The sequence below is a fragment of the Limulus polyphemus genome, unplaced genomic scaffold (assembly GCF_000517525.1).
Source record: "Limulus polyphemus unplaced genomic scaffold, Limulus_polyphemus-2.1.2 Scaffold2694, whole genome shotgun sequence".
Lineage (NCBI taxonomy): Eukaryota > Metazoa > Arthropoda > Merostomata > Xiphosura > Limulidae > Limulus > Limulus polyphemus.
In genome coordinates this window covers 1-14,826 of record NW_013668304.1, presented here as the reverse complement: position 1 = coordinate 14,826, position 14,826 = coordinate 1, and the positions used below count along the sequence as shown (strand labels likewise).

The following is a 14,826-nucleotide window of genomic DNA, read 5'->3' as shown; positions in this document are numbered from 1 at the left end:
TGTACTTCGTCGAATGTTCAAGTTCTTACTAGAAATAGGTTACGCGGATATATATATAGGATGGGACAACGTGACGCGGTAAGGTATAGACAGTGAGTAATTGAACTGCAGTCACAGCATATTGTTGAAGTTAACGTTCGTTGGTTACAGTGTTGTGTTAGCGCGAGTATTGAGATTAAGTGTATCGGTAAAGTTGTATTCGGAAATAATAAACCAGTTTTATTAAGTAAAGACTTGTGTCGTTAAAGTTTCGTTGGAATGAAGTTACGGAAAAATTAATTAACACACGGAAACGTAACAATATTAAAGATGAGTGTCTTTCACTGCCTAGCCTCCATACTAAGAAGAAAAAACATATCACTATAACCATCCTTGACAATGAATACATGGAAGACTTGAAAAAGAAAATAAAGAAGCTGAAAGAAAATTACAGACAAAATGGTCTCTGACAAAATAGTGTATATGCAAACACTATAAAGAAAGAACAATATTTAAAAGCCACAATACAATAAAAGCACAGTTTGTACACACTGAACCACCTAATGACCCAATAGAGAACAAAAACAACTGACAAAATCCTTTGTGGATGTGGACTCCAATATGTTGTAAAAACATATAGAATCAATAAAAGTTGAAATTTGTTAGAAACAGCCAAATCTACAATATCCCGTCATGTCAGAGAAAGTTTTTCATAAAAATTGAATAATACTAAAATAGTAATGGGATCTGAATCACACAAACAAAAAAAAGAAACATTTGACATCCATCTAACTGATAACAAAATTTAATCTAGCACAAATGTCAGCAAAACCTGGATAACCCTCTTTAAAACATTCAAATAGCTGATCCTAATCTTAACAGGAGAAAACTCAAATTAGTGTAAAGCATACAATCCTTAACAACAAAAGACCCAGGAATGAATCCTGGCTCCTGTCATAATAGATTACCTGAAGATAAAGCAGACTGGCAGCTAAAATGTAAGACATAACCAATTAGTGTCTAGTGATAGTAACAATATCACTAATCAGTACTTATGTGAGCATTTATTGATGTCCTATCATTGCAACCTTTACTTAATCAAAAGAAACATTTAACAACAAAATGAAAACAACTGAATAATGATACAGAGTTAAATAAGTTCTGAAAGTAAAAAATTATTAACCAAGGATTAAAAAACAACATAAAAATATGTCAATGGTCTTAAGTACCTTTATATTGAACAATATCATATGCTAACAAACTTTACTGCTTTAAAAAAATATGGAATAATGAGAGACTTCTTTGGTTTTGAAAGCTAAGTAAATAACCAATGCTTGTTAGATGAACTAACTTGTGTGATTTCTAGTGAAGATAATTATATAATACTAACAACTGTTTTATTGACTTCTTGAGTTTCTGTGGGTAGCTATTTTGATGACCACCCACAGCCAAACAGCCTACATTCTTGAGCACAAAATTTACAAGCTGCAACAATGACTAGTAAAACTAATGTAATTGTAACTTATTTAGATGGTAAACATGCAGATGTGGGTAAAATTATGTATATGGCCATGTCCTAGTAAAAGTTTCTTATATAAAAGGCTTTACTTTTGTCAACATTTTGATGAAAAATACCAATAGTTTTTGCTATCAATGAAGTATTAATTTTATTATGTTTTAATTTTAAAGCTGTATTTGTCAGCATGTGTGTAAAACAAACTTCAAGCTAACTTAACAATGCTATAAGCAAATTATCAAATACATACCAAAGTTTGTGGAGATCAGCATTACTTTTAATTCTCAAGTCATCTTTTCTCCATGCTCTTCCTGAGAAAACAAATGCATTTCAGTTTTTCATGTAAACATTATAAGGAGTAATTTTTTCTTTTCTGCTCTTATCACCTTGGAATTCATTTTTTGATTATACTTTATTATACATTAAATGCTTAGTTATAAGTATATCACCCACAATGTAAACCTAGGGTCAATGTAATATATACAATTTTGTAACGGTACTATGCCGAATATTCGAAGGTAGTTTTCTATCCATCAACTGAGAAACATACATTATTCTCTTTCCCTCATAGGTTGTTACAGCCTATGTTGCATAGTCTACAAAAGGTTTAGTCATCAGGCTTTCATTTCCAAAATACACCACTTTCCCTCATAATGCTTTCCATAACCCATTTATTGTACAAAGGTAGTGGTTTCCCAGTACCTCATTGACTGAACAGTCTGACTGCACAGAAATCCACAGGCACTGCATCTTACAACTTAACCAGTATGTCTTCATATAGAATGGCACAAATACCCCCTTCATTCTCCTACTGCTTGAGGTATGCAATGGTTAAACAAGATATATAACTGAAAGCTTATCTTGAATCCATATCCTATTTGCCTCATTTCCAGATAGAGATCCTTCTTGATTATGTTGTACACTGTGGCCTAAGTAGACATGAATGGCTGTTGCTACTTGCATCTGAATTCTCATCTTTTATAAGACACCTCATTTTGCTTACCACAGGTAAGGTAAGACTTGGTGCAGGTCTCTTATGGATGGTCCTGGTGTTCCAAGTTGATTCATATTCTTTTGTTTTCCCGTGCCATTAAGTTCAAAAGATATCCACATCTTCAAAATTCTAAATGCTCTGTATGAATAATCTTTATGATCCGAGTTTATGAATACCTTGCATTAAAAAGGGCTGTTAAGTAAGTCCAGTAGAGTGTTGTAAGAGTGCTAAATCAATATTTTTTAATCTTTTCAATACCAGGGACCAGTCGCTGCCTCCCTAAACTGCCAGGGACCACTAAAATCCTAGTGCAATGAGAAAAAATGTTACGATTTGTATATGAATATTCTGTTGTTTATTTTTATGAAAACTCATTATACAGCAAAATGGTTGCAACAGACTGGTACTGGTTCACTGAATTTTTTCATGTAACAGACATTATCAATTCTGAAATGTGCTTTTTTGCAGTCATGAAGGTCATTGGCAGCATTAGAAATAGCAATAAATATTGGCAAAACATTAAAGTATGCATAGTACTTAACTATTATAAGCAATCAGAGTCCAAAATCAAATATATCTTTAAAATGCCCTGCTGTAAAGCATATGTGAATTATTAGCCACATGAAAAAAGCTGGTTATACTTGAATATTATTGCCACAGTACCTCTGTGGTCTTCACTCTAGTCTTTCATTTCTTGAAAACTATGAAAGATCTCAATGCCTTTTAATTACTCAAGTCTATTACTATCCTTTCTAGTGGAACATTTGATTTAATTTATCAATCTTTAGAAGTGTCTCATGTTGTGATGATTGAATAAAATAAAGTAGCTTAACCTATAATGTCACCCACAAATTTATATTTTAAAATGTTTAAAAAAACTCTACCAGTTAATTTTCTGGAATGTAAATGAGTTACTTTATGATAGGATCAAGACTGGCTAAAATTCCACTCTGTAAAAGAAGTTGTAATTATTTAATTTCCCTCTTTTTTTTTCCTATATAAAGCATTTCTACTCAAAGTTATTTTCATCAACTGTTGAAGAATTTCTTCTTAAAAGTTCACTTGCTTCTGTACCTCTTGCTACAAGAAAGACCACACAAACATGACAACTTGCATATGGAAGCTCTCACGATCTTGTACACTACTCATCAAACAATCCAGTAGCATATCGTTTTGGATAACTGGTAATGTGGGTTAAATTCTGTTGGTGAAGTACCACTATACATAGGTTCAACTATCTTATCCTACTGAATAGATCAAGTATATGGCCCTTCAAGGCTCTTCCCCAGCTTCTTGGGGACCCCATAATAGTTAATGACAGTGGTTAGGAATCTTCAGGTAATTTCATACCTTGGTCCATAAGAGGTTTAGTTCACATTATAAATAAGTAAGTTTGGAGAATAGCATATTCAACTATGTGTAGATGGTATTATTACTCCCAACTTGGTTATGGTGCTGTAAAAATTCTCAGGAATATAACTCAAGAAAATAGGCCTTTTGGTTTGCAAGACCAGTGCTAAATGAAATATTTTAGTGTTTTGTATTCAATAAGTTACATGTCACAATATCACATGTCACAATATTATGATATTCATACAATCATATGTTCCATTCCTATAACTATTATAGAACTCAGATGTATTCAAGTAATTTTTGTAAATTTTCATGCAGGTGTTATGGACATAGTTATGTTATACATATAAGCTGGTTATCCAAATGTCAAACATACACCAATCCTCTTGTTGATGTAAAGGTTACATACTTTAATGGCTATTGTAACTTGTATCTACTTAAGCCTATTTCTGTTTCCCAGAATGGGGTTAAGATCATTTAAAATTCCAACACAGAGACTTGTACAAGTTAGTATGAGCTGAGAGTTCTTTTTCTTGAATATGTTTATTTAGAATGATTGTTGATGTAGGCAATCTACAGACTGAAACATACTGCAGTAGTATTCTGGCATAAACTGAAAGGTGGTATTTCATTATTCTTGTTCCTGTCGTTATCTGGTGCAGACATTTAAAAAAGTCCTCCTTCCTGCAGCAAGTGGTAGTCATACAGTGAATCTAAAGCATTCCAGCTAGTACTGTGTTTGTTGTATTTCAGTCAGCCTGAAGAACCCTGAACTGAGTGAAATGCATCATCAGCAATGGATATGATGAATATAGAATGTTTTGAATATTATGATATAATATTCTAATTCTTAAAAATTCCTAAGGAACTAGATATAGGAAGTAATGTTAAAAATATAACAGGCCTAATTCTTACAACAAGTATAATTAATTACATTAGACATTTGTTGGTTTATGTATTCTTTTAATTTACATTTTTTTTCAAATGAAAATGTATACTTGTGAAATGACATATCAGAGAAAGGTGAAGTGTTATATTCATCTAATTCAAGTGCTGGTTGTATAGCATGATTCTGATATTTGTGAGAATGCAACTTCAAGTTGTATCTGAGTGCATCACCTTTGGATCAGACATAAAGTATATGTATGAATGATATCTTTAATTTAAGCTGTATGTTCCAATCTTTGAATATAAAGTTAAAAATATGTTTGGTTCAGCAGAAATAATTGGATTTTAAGTAACATTTCAATAGAGTGACCACATTTTCAGTAATAATTCTTGGTTACAAGTTAGAGTCAGTTATCATTCATGACTGGTAGACAGAACCTTATTAACAATGTTTCTAGTATTGAGTCTCATAAAAAGAGAAATGATGTCAAAGATCAACATATCAGCAATTGTGGAGTGTAGAATGGAAATAGTTTAGACTTAAATTGCCACTTTTTTTTTTGCATTCAGAGTGTTATGGCAAAAGTTTTATGATGTTAACTATGAATTTAAAAGTACAACACTCAAGAAAACTGATATACAGACAATTAGGTATAATTGTATGTCAGGCTTATGAACCTTGAGAACCCCAAAGAATTGAGGAGAAACAGCACAGTATGATAAGAATTTCCTGAATTGCTCCATAGTCACTTTCTATGTACTTGGTATCATTTCACAATGTATTTTTAAGAGTTAACTGTATAATGAACAGTGTTAATGCATGATGACATCATTGTGCAATGAAAACCCTCCACCAATAAAAAAGTGACACAACCTCCTTTCATAGTAGCTTCCCCTAAGCACTTGTGCTTGAATTAACTTCATTCTTAGATGATGCAAGAAAGTACACAAGAAGTGGGGAGGATAGGAGAGAAGATGTGCAGGGGGTGTGTATATATATCAGAAATAAATTTTCAGGCAAGGAAAATGTTACCTTGTGAGACAATACCTCACCTATTTACACAGAATGATGGAGGGGCCAGTGCAAACTCTAAACCTAAACATGCTTCTTTCAGAAAGTGCCTGAAGGAAAAGCCCATGAAGTATGACACCCAATGGCAGAGACTCCACAGGGGTACACTTTGAGAGACCTCATCTCATCTCGACCACAGTATACACTTTGCCTGAAAGGAAAGGCAAAAGAGCCCCAAGTGTCACAGGGATGGGTGAAAATTTTTGCATGACCAACCTATTACTAGCACACAAGAAGTCAAGAAGCCAAGAAGTGTAGTGTGGTTAGGGTGTGATCAAACCATATGGTGTGTGTATGACCTCAACTTAACTGGACTAAGGCGATGAACCCATTCTGCAGTACAAGGATGGCACACTAGCAGTTTGAGGGGTGACCCACCCTACACAAACAGTACCACCACCAGCATCCTACTTCCCAAGTAAGTAAGTAATTGGGTATTGACAATAACATACATATGAGATGTGATTTTGTGAAGAAAAATAATATTGTTAACTTAATTTATGATATACCTGTAAGATGATTTACAAGTAATCCTAAAATAACAAAGACCCATGTTAAGCCTAATCTAAAATTATAGGACATAGGACACAACTACACTCTAATTTCAAACCTGAACTGGACTAGGAGTATTGACCAATCTAACTAAACTTATGTTATTGAACCCAAATAACAACAGATAAAAATATTAACAGAAAAATTATTCAAAAACCATAACCTTATAACACCTTATCTTTCCAAAGTTGCTGACCGTAGTTCAAACTTGAGTCAAGGCCTGACGAAGGTCAGCTCATTGGACTATCAATTTCCCAATGAGGTAAAGACAATAATTCCCCAGTCGAAGACTACCACCTGAAGCCTGTGTAAATGTGCTGATTGAAAATACAACCTCTGAAGTGGAAACTTAGAATTCTGAATTCATAATTCAAAATGAATAACCAAACACAACCATGCCAGCAGAAAGAAATAAAATGTAGAAAAAAAAATTGTAATGAAGCATTAAGTATTGTAACTGGGTAGAAATATAAAATAACTCTACTTCAGAATAAGTTAAAAATATTACTATTGTATAATAAATAGTAAACTTATTGACAGAAATCGATACAAAGATACAAAAAAATCACTTGAAGAGAGCACAAACTAAACGTCTGAACATGAGCACTGCCAAATGAGAAGTGATAGGTGGAATAGCATAGATGGAGTCAAATGAGTCACGTGTGTGTGTGTGGCACTACTATTGGTGGAGGCTTGCCACATGATAATTTGCAAGCGAGAATCAGTTGAACTATGGGAATCAAAAGGTGAGTGAGAGCAAAAGGGTTGTGGTATGCAAAAATATTTTTGCAAATAGGGAACAGTGCTGAACAAGAAAGCTATGTATGTGAGCAGAAGTAAGGTACTTTGTCAGGTGGGTCTTTATGTAATGTGCTCTGGTTTTTTAAGGTACCAGCAGAAATAAGACCCAATAATTTGTCTTTCATTTTAATACTGGTATTGTAATATGTAGCCGTCAAAATGACAGCAGTATGGCAGTTCAAGGTATGAGTGAAACCCTGGCAGTTTAAGTTTTGAATTCCAAGCACACAAACTGGAAAGCTTCAAAAATACTCATTCTTCATTAGTACTGTTTAATATTACTACATCAGAAGCTAAAATTATTTGAAAATAAGAATTTTTAAATAAAATCACACCACAGTGTACCTTACTAAAACAAATGTAAATGCAAACATATTCCCATTTGATGGGTAGCCTTTTCTTTGAAAAAAAAAACTTTTCCTAGTTTTGTGATTCAATTTGACTATCAAATAAAATGAGTGGTTTATGTTTATCCAAAGACACCAACTGATAACTTCCTCATGGAATACTTAATCATATGAAAGAAGTTTACCAGACTTAACTTCTTGAGCACCCCAATTTTTGGGATCATCAAAAAATTCCATCAATTCTTTACAAGACTTTGTTGTCTGAATCGAACGCTTAAACCCTTGGATACATGCTCTCCTAGAACAAATTGACCTAATGGATAGAAAAAGAGACAGTATTAAAGCTGCTGCATATTTGTATATTAAACATAAAAATAAATATTAATCTGTGACATATGATTTATTTTATTATTCTTCATGTTAAATTATCAAGAAACCAACAAAATTCATAGATGAACCAACATTAAACCTAAGTATCTACAATTTGTGTAATGGTGGTGAAGAAGACTTTTAGTGTCACATACTGCAGCACAAACTTTCAGAAACATTACTTACCTGAAGTGTGACCCCGAGTTCAAATTATTACAGTAATGTAACTAAAGTACTAAAATTATTTAATCACTTTAAAAAGTCATTTGAGGGTTTTATAATTAAAAGTTTTTACTTTACTTAACAAATAGTATTATCATGATGTCTTACTCTGAGAGGGTGCTGGAAAGTAAAGACATGGAAAAGATAAGTTCTTAAAATTTCTTGTACTATTAAGGTTCAAATTAACATTCTAACTAATTTCTTGCAAAAATTTCAGTTTACTTTTAAGATACAATAGACAACTTGGCTTATCATGCATATATTTTACAAGTTTTAGTAAACTACAGTGTGTACTGTAATGAGGGTGTTTTAACAAATGTTTTACCTTTCTTATAGTTATGCCATTATTTTTAAGCTGAATTTCTATAAGTTATTAATATAATCTCCTCTATGTATATACATATACATGCAATTAGATTTAACTTTGTAGAGAAGGAAAATATAAATAAATTAATGAAACTATATCCTTAAAAAATATGTAGCCACACAAAAAAAAATTGAGCACCGGGGCACATATAATTATGTAATGTGCCGTGGTTTTTTAAGGCACTAGCAGAAATAGGACCCAAACTTCATTGGGATAAACCATCTGTCCAATTTAACCTCAACTTTGCTGGCCTTGCATGCTTAAAAATAAAAAAGGAGCAGATGTGGTTGCTCAAGCCCACAACATCCCTTTATTGGTTGTAATTGTACAATCAATTATTGTACATTCAAAAAAAGCAAAGGTCAAAATACTGTGCTCTGAGGTACCCCAGGGTTCGATTTTAAAGGTCATCTGAGATGGCTAAAAACTTCCTCAGGCAACCAACTTAAGCCCCAACCTTGTCCAACAGATGACTAGTGCCCTGGAATAGACTCTTACTCAAAACAGTATCACAGTCCACTGTACACTTATCCATGGCCATACTGCACACATAATGTTGACTCTGATCAAAATAATGGGAAAATTCCCTAACTACAAACTCAAAAATTTGAGCCCACACAAAAATATCTTTTGGTCCATTTTTTTGTTTAAAAAAGATTGTATTTTGTACATACAAGACAAATGTTGGTAAAATCCATCGAAAGGGGCTGAAAACATTAGGAAAAGTTTGCTTTTGTAATTGGCTAATAATGCTGTTTTAGCCACTAAAATTTCTATTGTGGTCATGTTGCATAAATGGATATGTGTGGTAAGACAGTACAGTGTATACAGCTCAGTTAGTTACATTACCACACATTTTATTGTGCAATGCTTTTTTGCATATACATCTATAGGTGGGTGGGAATAGTGCTGATAAGACAAATATTTAATGAGATTAATTTCTAGTATAGATTTTTATGACAATAAAACTAATATAGCTATTTCAATTTCTTACTGTTAAACCCCCAGTAGGAACTAAAATGATCTAATTTACAAAATGAAACTGAGAATTTCCATCATTAATTGTCACAGTTGAAACACTAACCCCCCTTTCAATTATGCATGTATAGACCTAAGGCTAACGTTAGACAGACATGGCCAATCGAGTCTAGGAAATACAGAAGGCCTAGATATCATGAGAAAAGTGGAAAAATCCACAAATTAAACAGAACATGATAATGATAACTGCAAACAAAATTTTATGAAAGTTTTTATCAGGACGAAACAGGATAACAATAATAAATAAGGAAAGCTTTGTCTCTATGCAGGTCAATACAAACAATGAGTATGAACAACAAGACATATGAACAGTGTTTGTGTACAAGTGATGAGCTCAGGCATTGTGTACATATTATGATATAGTAGTACGAATGAGACCTCCGATGCAAGTCTAGTCTTACTACAAGCAGTATTTTACTGTACTTGGCAGGCAGGCCAAGCTGGTTAGAATGAAAACATTGAACATGATTAGCCACGATCACTGTTCAGTTTAAAAGTTTTACAAGTCATTGACTGTTTATTTCCTTAAGATACTATGCATTAGCATGGTTTGGGCTTATTTTTTATAATGCAATGAAACTTCCCAGGAAATAAGGCATCAAAAATTAGTTGAATAAAGATGCAAAATTGCCAACTGAACATTAATTGTACTTTTTGAAAATAAATAAGATATAAAAAACAAAAATTATTGTAACTAGATCCTTTATTTTTAGGGTCTTTGTACATCAATATTGTTGTAATTCAATCTTTTTTGAGGGTCTATGTATTTTTTTTAATACAACCAATACAGCCAACCTCAGATGTCCTTAAACTAAAGCCCTGGGTACCTCAATTGTGACATTAATCCACTGAGCTCCATTTATAACAACTCTGCTTTCCTTCATCTATTTACTTTTCTATCCAATGAGCAAACTTATACCCCACACCCATAATTATATAATTTCTTATGTCCTTTATGTGGCACCTTGTCAAATACTTTTTCAAAATCCAGATAAATCCAAATCCATATCCTCATCTACATAAGAAATAACTGCTTCAAAGAATATCAAAAGATTAGTAAGACAAGATTTTCCCTATTGAAACCATGCTGACTATCCTAGATAATTTTAAGCTCTGTTAAATGACTTTGCAAAGTATCTTTTAGCAGACTTTCAAAAACTTTTCCTACCACTGATGTGAGACCTTGAAAGAAGAGTAACATTGGTCAACTTCCAATTTTCTGGTACCTACTCGCTATCCAAGGACTTAAAAAAATGATAGTAAGTGGCTCTCATAAACAATCCTTATCATCTTTCCAAACCCTTAGGTAAAAATTATTTGGCACAGGTGCTTTATCATTCTTTCCTGTATCATACCTAAAAGACTCTACTCTCATTCTAATACTTTGCTTACCTTTAGATATTGATCATTGGCTTAATATTTTTCCAAGTTACCAATTAATTCAAGTCATTATTTAATATTTCAAAATATTTAATGTTATCAGCAAATTTTACAAATTTGCTAACTATGCTCTTTGTTAACTCATTATTCCAGTTCACTAATGATAAAGTTTGTCTTGTGGCTTTAAAATTGATGGCTGAAAATTAGGAACTAAAATTTCATTTCTTATTATCTAAAATGAAGCAAAACATCAAACTTAATTATTAATGATCACTCTTTTCCCAAAGTTTTCTCACTTCACATCTTCTAACCCACTTGATAGAATGACTGAAGAAAAGTATCTTTATGTACTGGTGGATAAGTCATTAGTCATGATTAGGATTCAGTGGAGAGCTGTTCTGATTATTCCAGGGATAGATTTATTGTAGAATTTGGGCTTTGATTTCTTTGTGCTATGCTCTGTAGACAAAAGAATGAGATGACATCACAAGTCTATGATTTGAAAAAAAAGAAAGACTGGTTAAGCTTCAATTAAGTTTAATTTTTCTAACAGGATGTCTGGCTTATGGAATCAGGAGTTGTCATGAGCAGCAGTAGTGGTTGATACCTTTGTACAGTTTAAAAAGAGAATTGATAATTTTGTGGAAAAAAAATTCAGGGTTTAAGTTCATACTTTTTCAATCATTGATTATACCAAAAATGTGTTGCTGTTTTTCAGCCTTAACCAAGTACTTATTTAATATTTTGATGGTCAATTAATAATCAATTATAACAAACAAAAAACCCTAACCATTAAGATGTATTAAATCCAAAAAAAGTTTTGAGCAGCAGAAATGAAACTACACATACACAGCACATTTCAGCATAAAACTTGCATTCAGGAGATATTTATATCAATCAACTATGTCACTACTTGGCATGAAGTCCAAGCATAAAAACTCTGAGATCAAAATAAACATTCCAAATTTACATTCATTGGGAAAGAAATTCATCATCTATAGACATTTCTCTTTCTTTTCTTTCTCAATATAACAAAACATACTTTCAAGTCTTTTTAATTCAATCTTTCACCTTACAAAACTAGTTTTAAATGTTTTATGAATATTTGTTCTACAATGTAATTTAAAATAGGTGCCTATGATGGATTTTACACATTGACATAGCTTTGCCATAGTGTCATTACACTAGAGATATTTGAACTTTGAAGAATGATACAAGCCAGAGGCTGAAGTACATAGTTCATAACCTTATATTAACTTTCAATCGCAGCAAGCTACCTACTTCAATCAAACCTAGAAATAAACCCAGTAATGAGTATAGCCAATTAACCATATTTGTTTATGTTTTTAATTTTAGTTATAAAGATTACAATGCATTGTTTCATCAATTGTACTTGTAAGTTGTAGTAGTATATAAATTGTGATGAAGTTTGAGCCATTTTGCTTTCTATAATACTAAAAATAAAGAATATGGAATGCGAAACTTACTTCAGATGTCAACAAATACTAATACTAATAGTCGTAGAGTGTCAATGAACTACTGAAAACTTAGTATTTCAAATTCAATTGGCCCGGCATGGCCAGGTGGTTAGGGCGCTCGACTCGCAATCTGCGAGTCACGGGTTCGAATCCCCATTACACCAAGTATGCTCACCCTTTTAGCCATGGGGGCATTATAATGTGATGGTCAATCCCACTATTCATCGGTAAAAGAGTAGCCCAAGAGTTGGCTGTGGGTAGTGATGACTAGCTGCCTTCCCTCTAGTCTTACACTGGTAAAATAGGGACAGCTAGCATAACATAACAAATTCAATTTTTAGAAACATTCTATTTCTAGAGTTAGAACAGTGGAAAACTGGTTTTGTTAGGTGAACTACAGAGCTAAAATAGTTACAACTTAGGATTTGTGTTACGTTAAGATGAAAAACGAAATCACATAATGAATTTTTTTCTTCATGAAAACAGGATCAGAACACTGAATTTATTATTAACTTACTCAAACTTTGATTCAAACTCAAAATCAAGCCTTGAATCAAGGTTTTCGTGCTCAATTACAACAATCAACTTTACTACTTTAATACTAGCACCAACGGTCTATTACATTTACAATAATTTAAAGCACTAATAATAACTACACTTATATAAGTAAAAAGTAAATAATAATACGAATATTATTACCTCAGAGATTTGTAAACACTTCCCATGAAGACGTTAGACGCCATGTTGATCAAATTAAGAGCACTTTTAGAAAATCATTTTAAACTTTATGTTTTATGAAAATAAAAAATAAACAAAAAATCACTAAAAGATACTTTTATTATCTGTAGTACTTGGTGAAATTGAATTGAATTTATTCAATAGTACTGAAAGTTATGATTTTATCTATGTATGTTCAATTTAACTATAATTAAAAAATACCAATAATCCTACAGCCTACAAATGTAGATTTAGCTTATTGGTTTCTAAGGCTTCGCTGATTCTCGGCGTTTAATCAATATATTTAGTTTGTTTAAAAATTTTCGCTTAGAGCTATACAAAAGGCTAATTGCGCAGAGTTGCCCATAACTTGATGGAATGAGACATGATCTGGAGTCTGTAGATTGGACTAAAGAGTTGGGAGGAGATACTGAACAGATGTGAGAAGCATTTAAGAAAAAGTTGATATGCATACAGAACATACGTATTCCCTACAGTAAAAAAAGATAAAAGAAATATCATTTTAAATTGTGAAACTGTAAGAGAAAAGTTGAGAAAACTAAAAACTGCTAACCCCCCTGGACCAGACAACTTTTATCGTGAAGTTTTAAAGGAACGTAAAGGTTTTATTTGTGTACTGCTAGCTAATATTTTTTATAGGTCATTGAATAGTGGGAGAGTATTAGAAGATTGAAAGTTGGCTAATGTTAGTCCAATATTTGAAGGAAGTGATAAATATTGACCAGGCAAATATAGGCCAGTTAGTTTTATATCAGTAGTTAGAAAGCTTTTGGAGAGATGCATCGCAGATTCACTTAAAGCAGTTTGATATTGTTACGCCTTCAGTCGTAAATTCGTTCAAACGAAACTTTAGCGACACAAGTCCTTTCTTAAATAAAACTGGTTTATTCTTTCCGAATACAACTTTACGATACAGTCGCTCTATAACAAAGGCTATATTCTCAACGAACGTCTCACGTGCTCGTGCTCGACTCAACAATACTCAGTTCAATTACACACACATTGTTGCCGTCAATTTGTGACTGTCTTATATATACAAGACTAACACATATCTAATAAATGCTAGAGCATTCATGAAGGAACAGGATATTTCTAGAAGGGCGTGGCGTGATACTAGTCACGTGACCTCGCTGATGCAACACTGCCCCTCCTTAGTATTGTCCGTCCCGAACAATAGCCACTTACAATAAACCAATAACAATTAACAATAATCTAAATAAATGTACAAAATGTACAGAATTACAAACACAAACTTACAATTCAACAAAGTCTCTTAATTTTACGAGACGTATCTTCTTCCGTACTGGTCTCTGTCTCGTTGGCTTCTGCTTCACGTGGGGTTCATCTGCTTCATCAGGAAATGTCCTATCGTCGGTAACAGTCACATCAGTGGTAGTAACTTCATCAAGAGATTCACCGTTTCCCTTCTCAAAACTGAGTAGAGTTTATTCTTCAACAATGGCTTTTTCAGGTGACACATCTTCAGCAGCATCATTTGGTCTGTTGTTCACTTCGTCCCAACTGAAATGTCCTGGACCGTGATAACACCAAAACCTGTTGGCATGCACCCCTTTTGGCTTACCTCGCCGACCACATTTTATCCGGAAAGTCACGTCTGAGAGACGATCCATTATGTCATATGGGCCTTCCCAAGGAGAAGACAATGTTACGTCTCCGTTTGTTAATTGATTTTTCCGTAACTTCGTTCCAACGAAACTTTAACGACACAAGT

At 33.0% G+C, this 14,826-nt stretch overlaps 1 protein-coding gene across 1 annotated transcript in view; it reads right to left on the bottom strand.

Moving 5' to 3' along the window:
- The window catches only part of LOC106467653 (39S ribosomal protein L47, mitochondrial-like), a 29,088-nt gene extending 15,884 nt beyond the window's left edge, over positions 1 to 13,204 (bottom strand). Inside the window, exons 1-3 of the mRNA XM_013928025.2 lie at positions 13,056 to 13,204; positions 7,688 to 7,815; positions 1,746 to 1,806 (exon numbers count right to left, since the gene is read on the bottom strand). Coding sequence (XP_013783479.1) covers positions 1,746 to 1,806; positions 7,688 to 7,815; positions 13,056 to 13,099 — 233 coding nt within the window. The 5' untranslated portion in view covers positions 13,100 to 13,204. The remainder of the gene's footprint in view (positions 1 to 1,745; positions 1,807 to 7,687; positions 7,816 to 13,055) is intronic.
- Positions 13,205 to 14,826: the final 1,622 nt, after the last annotated feature.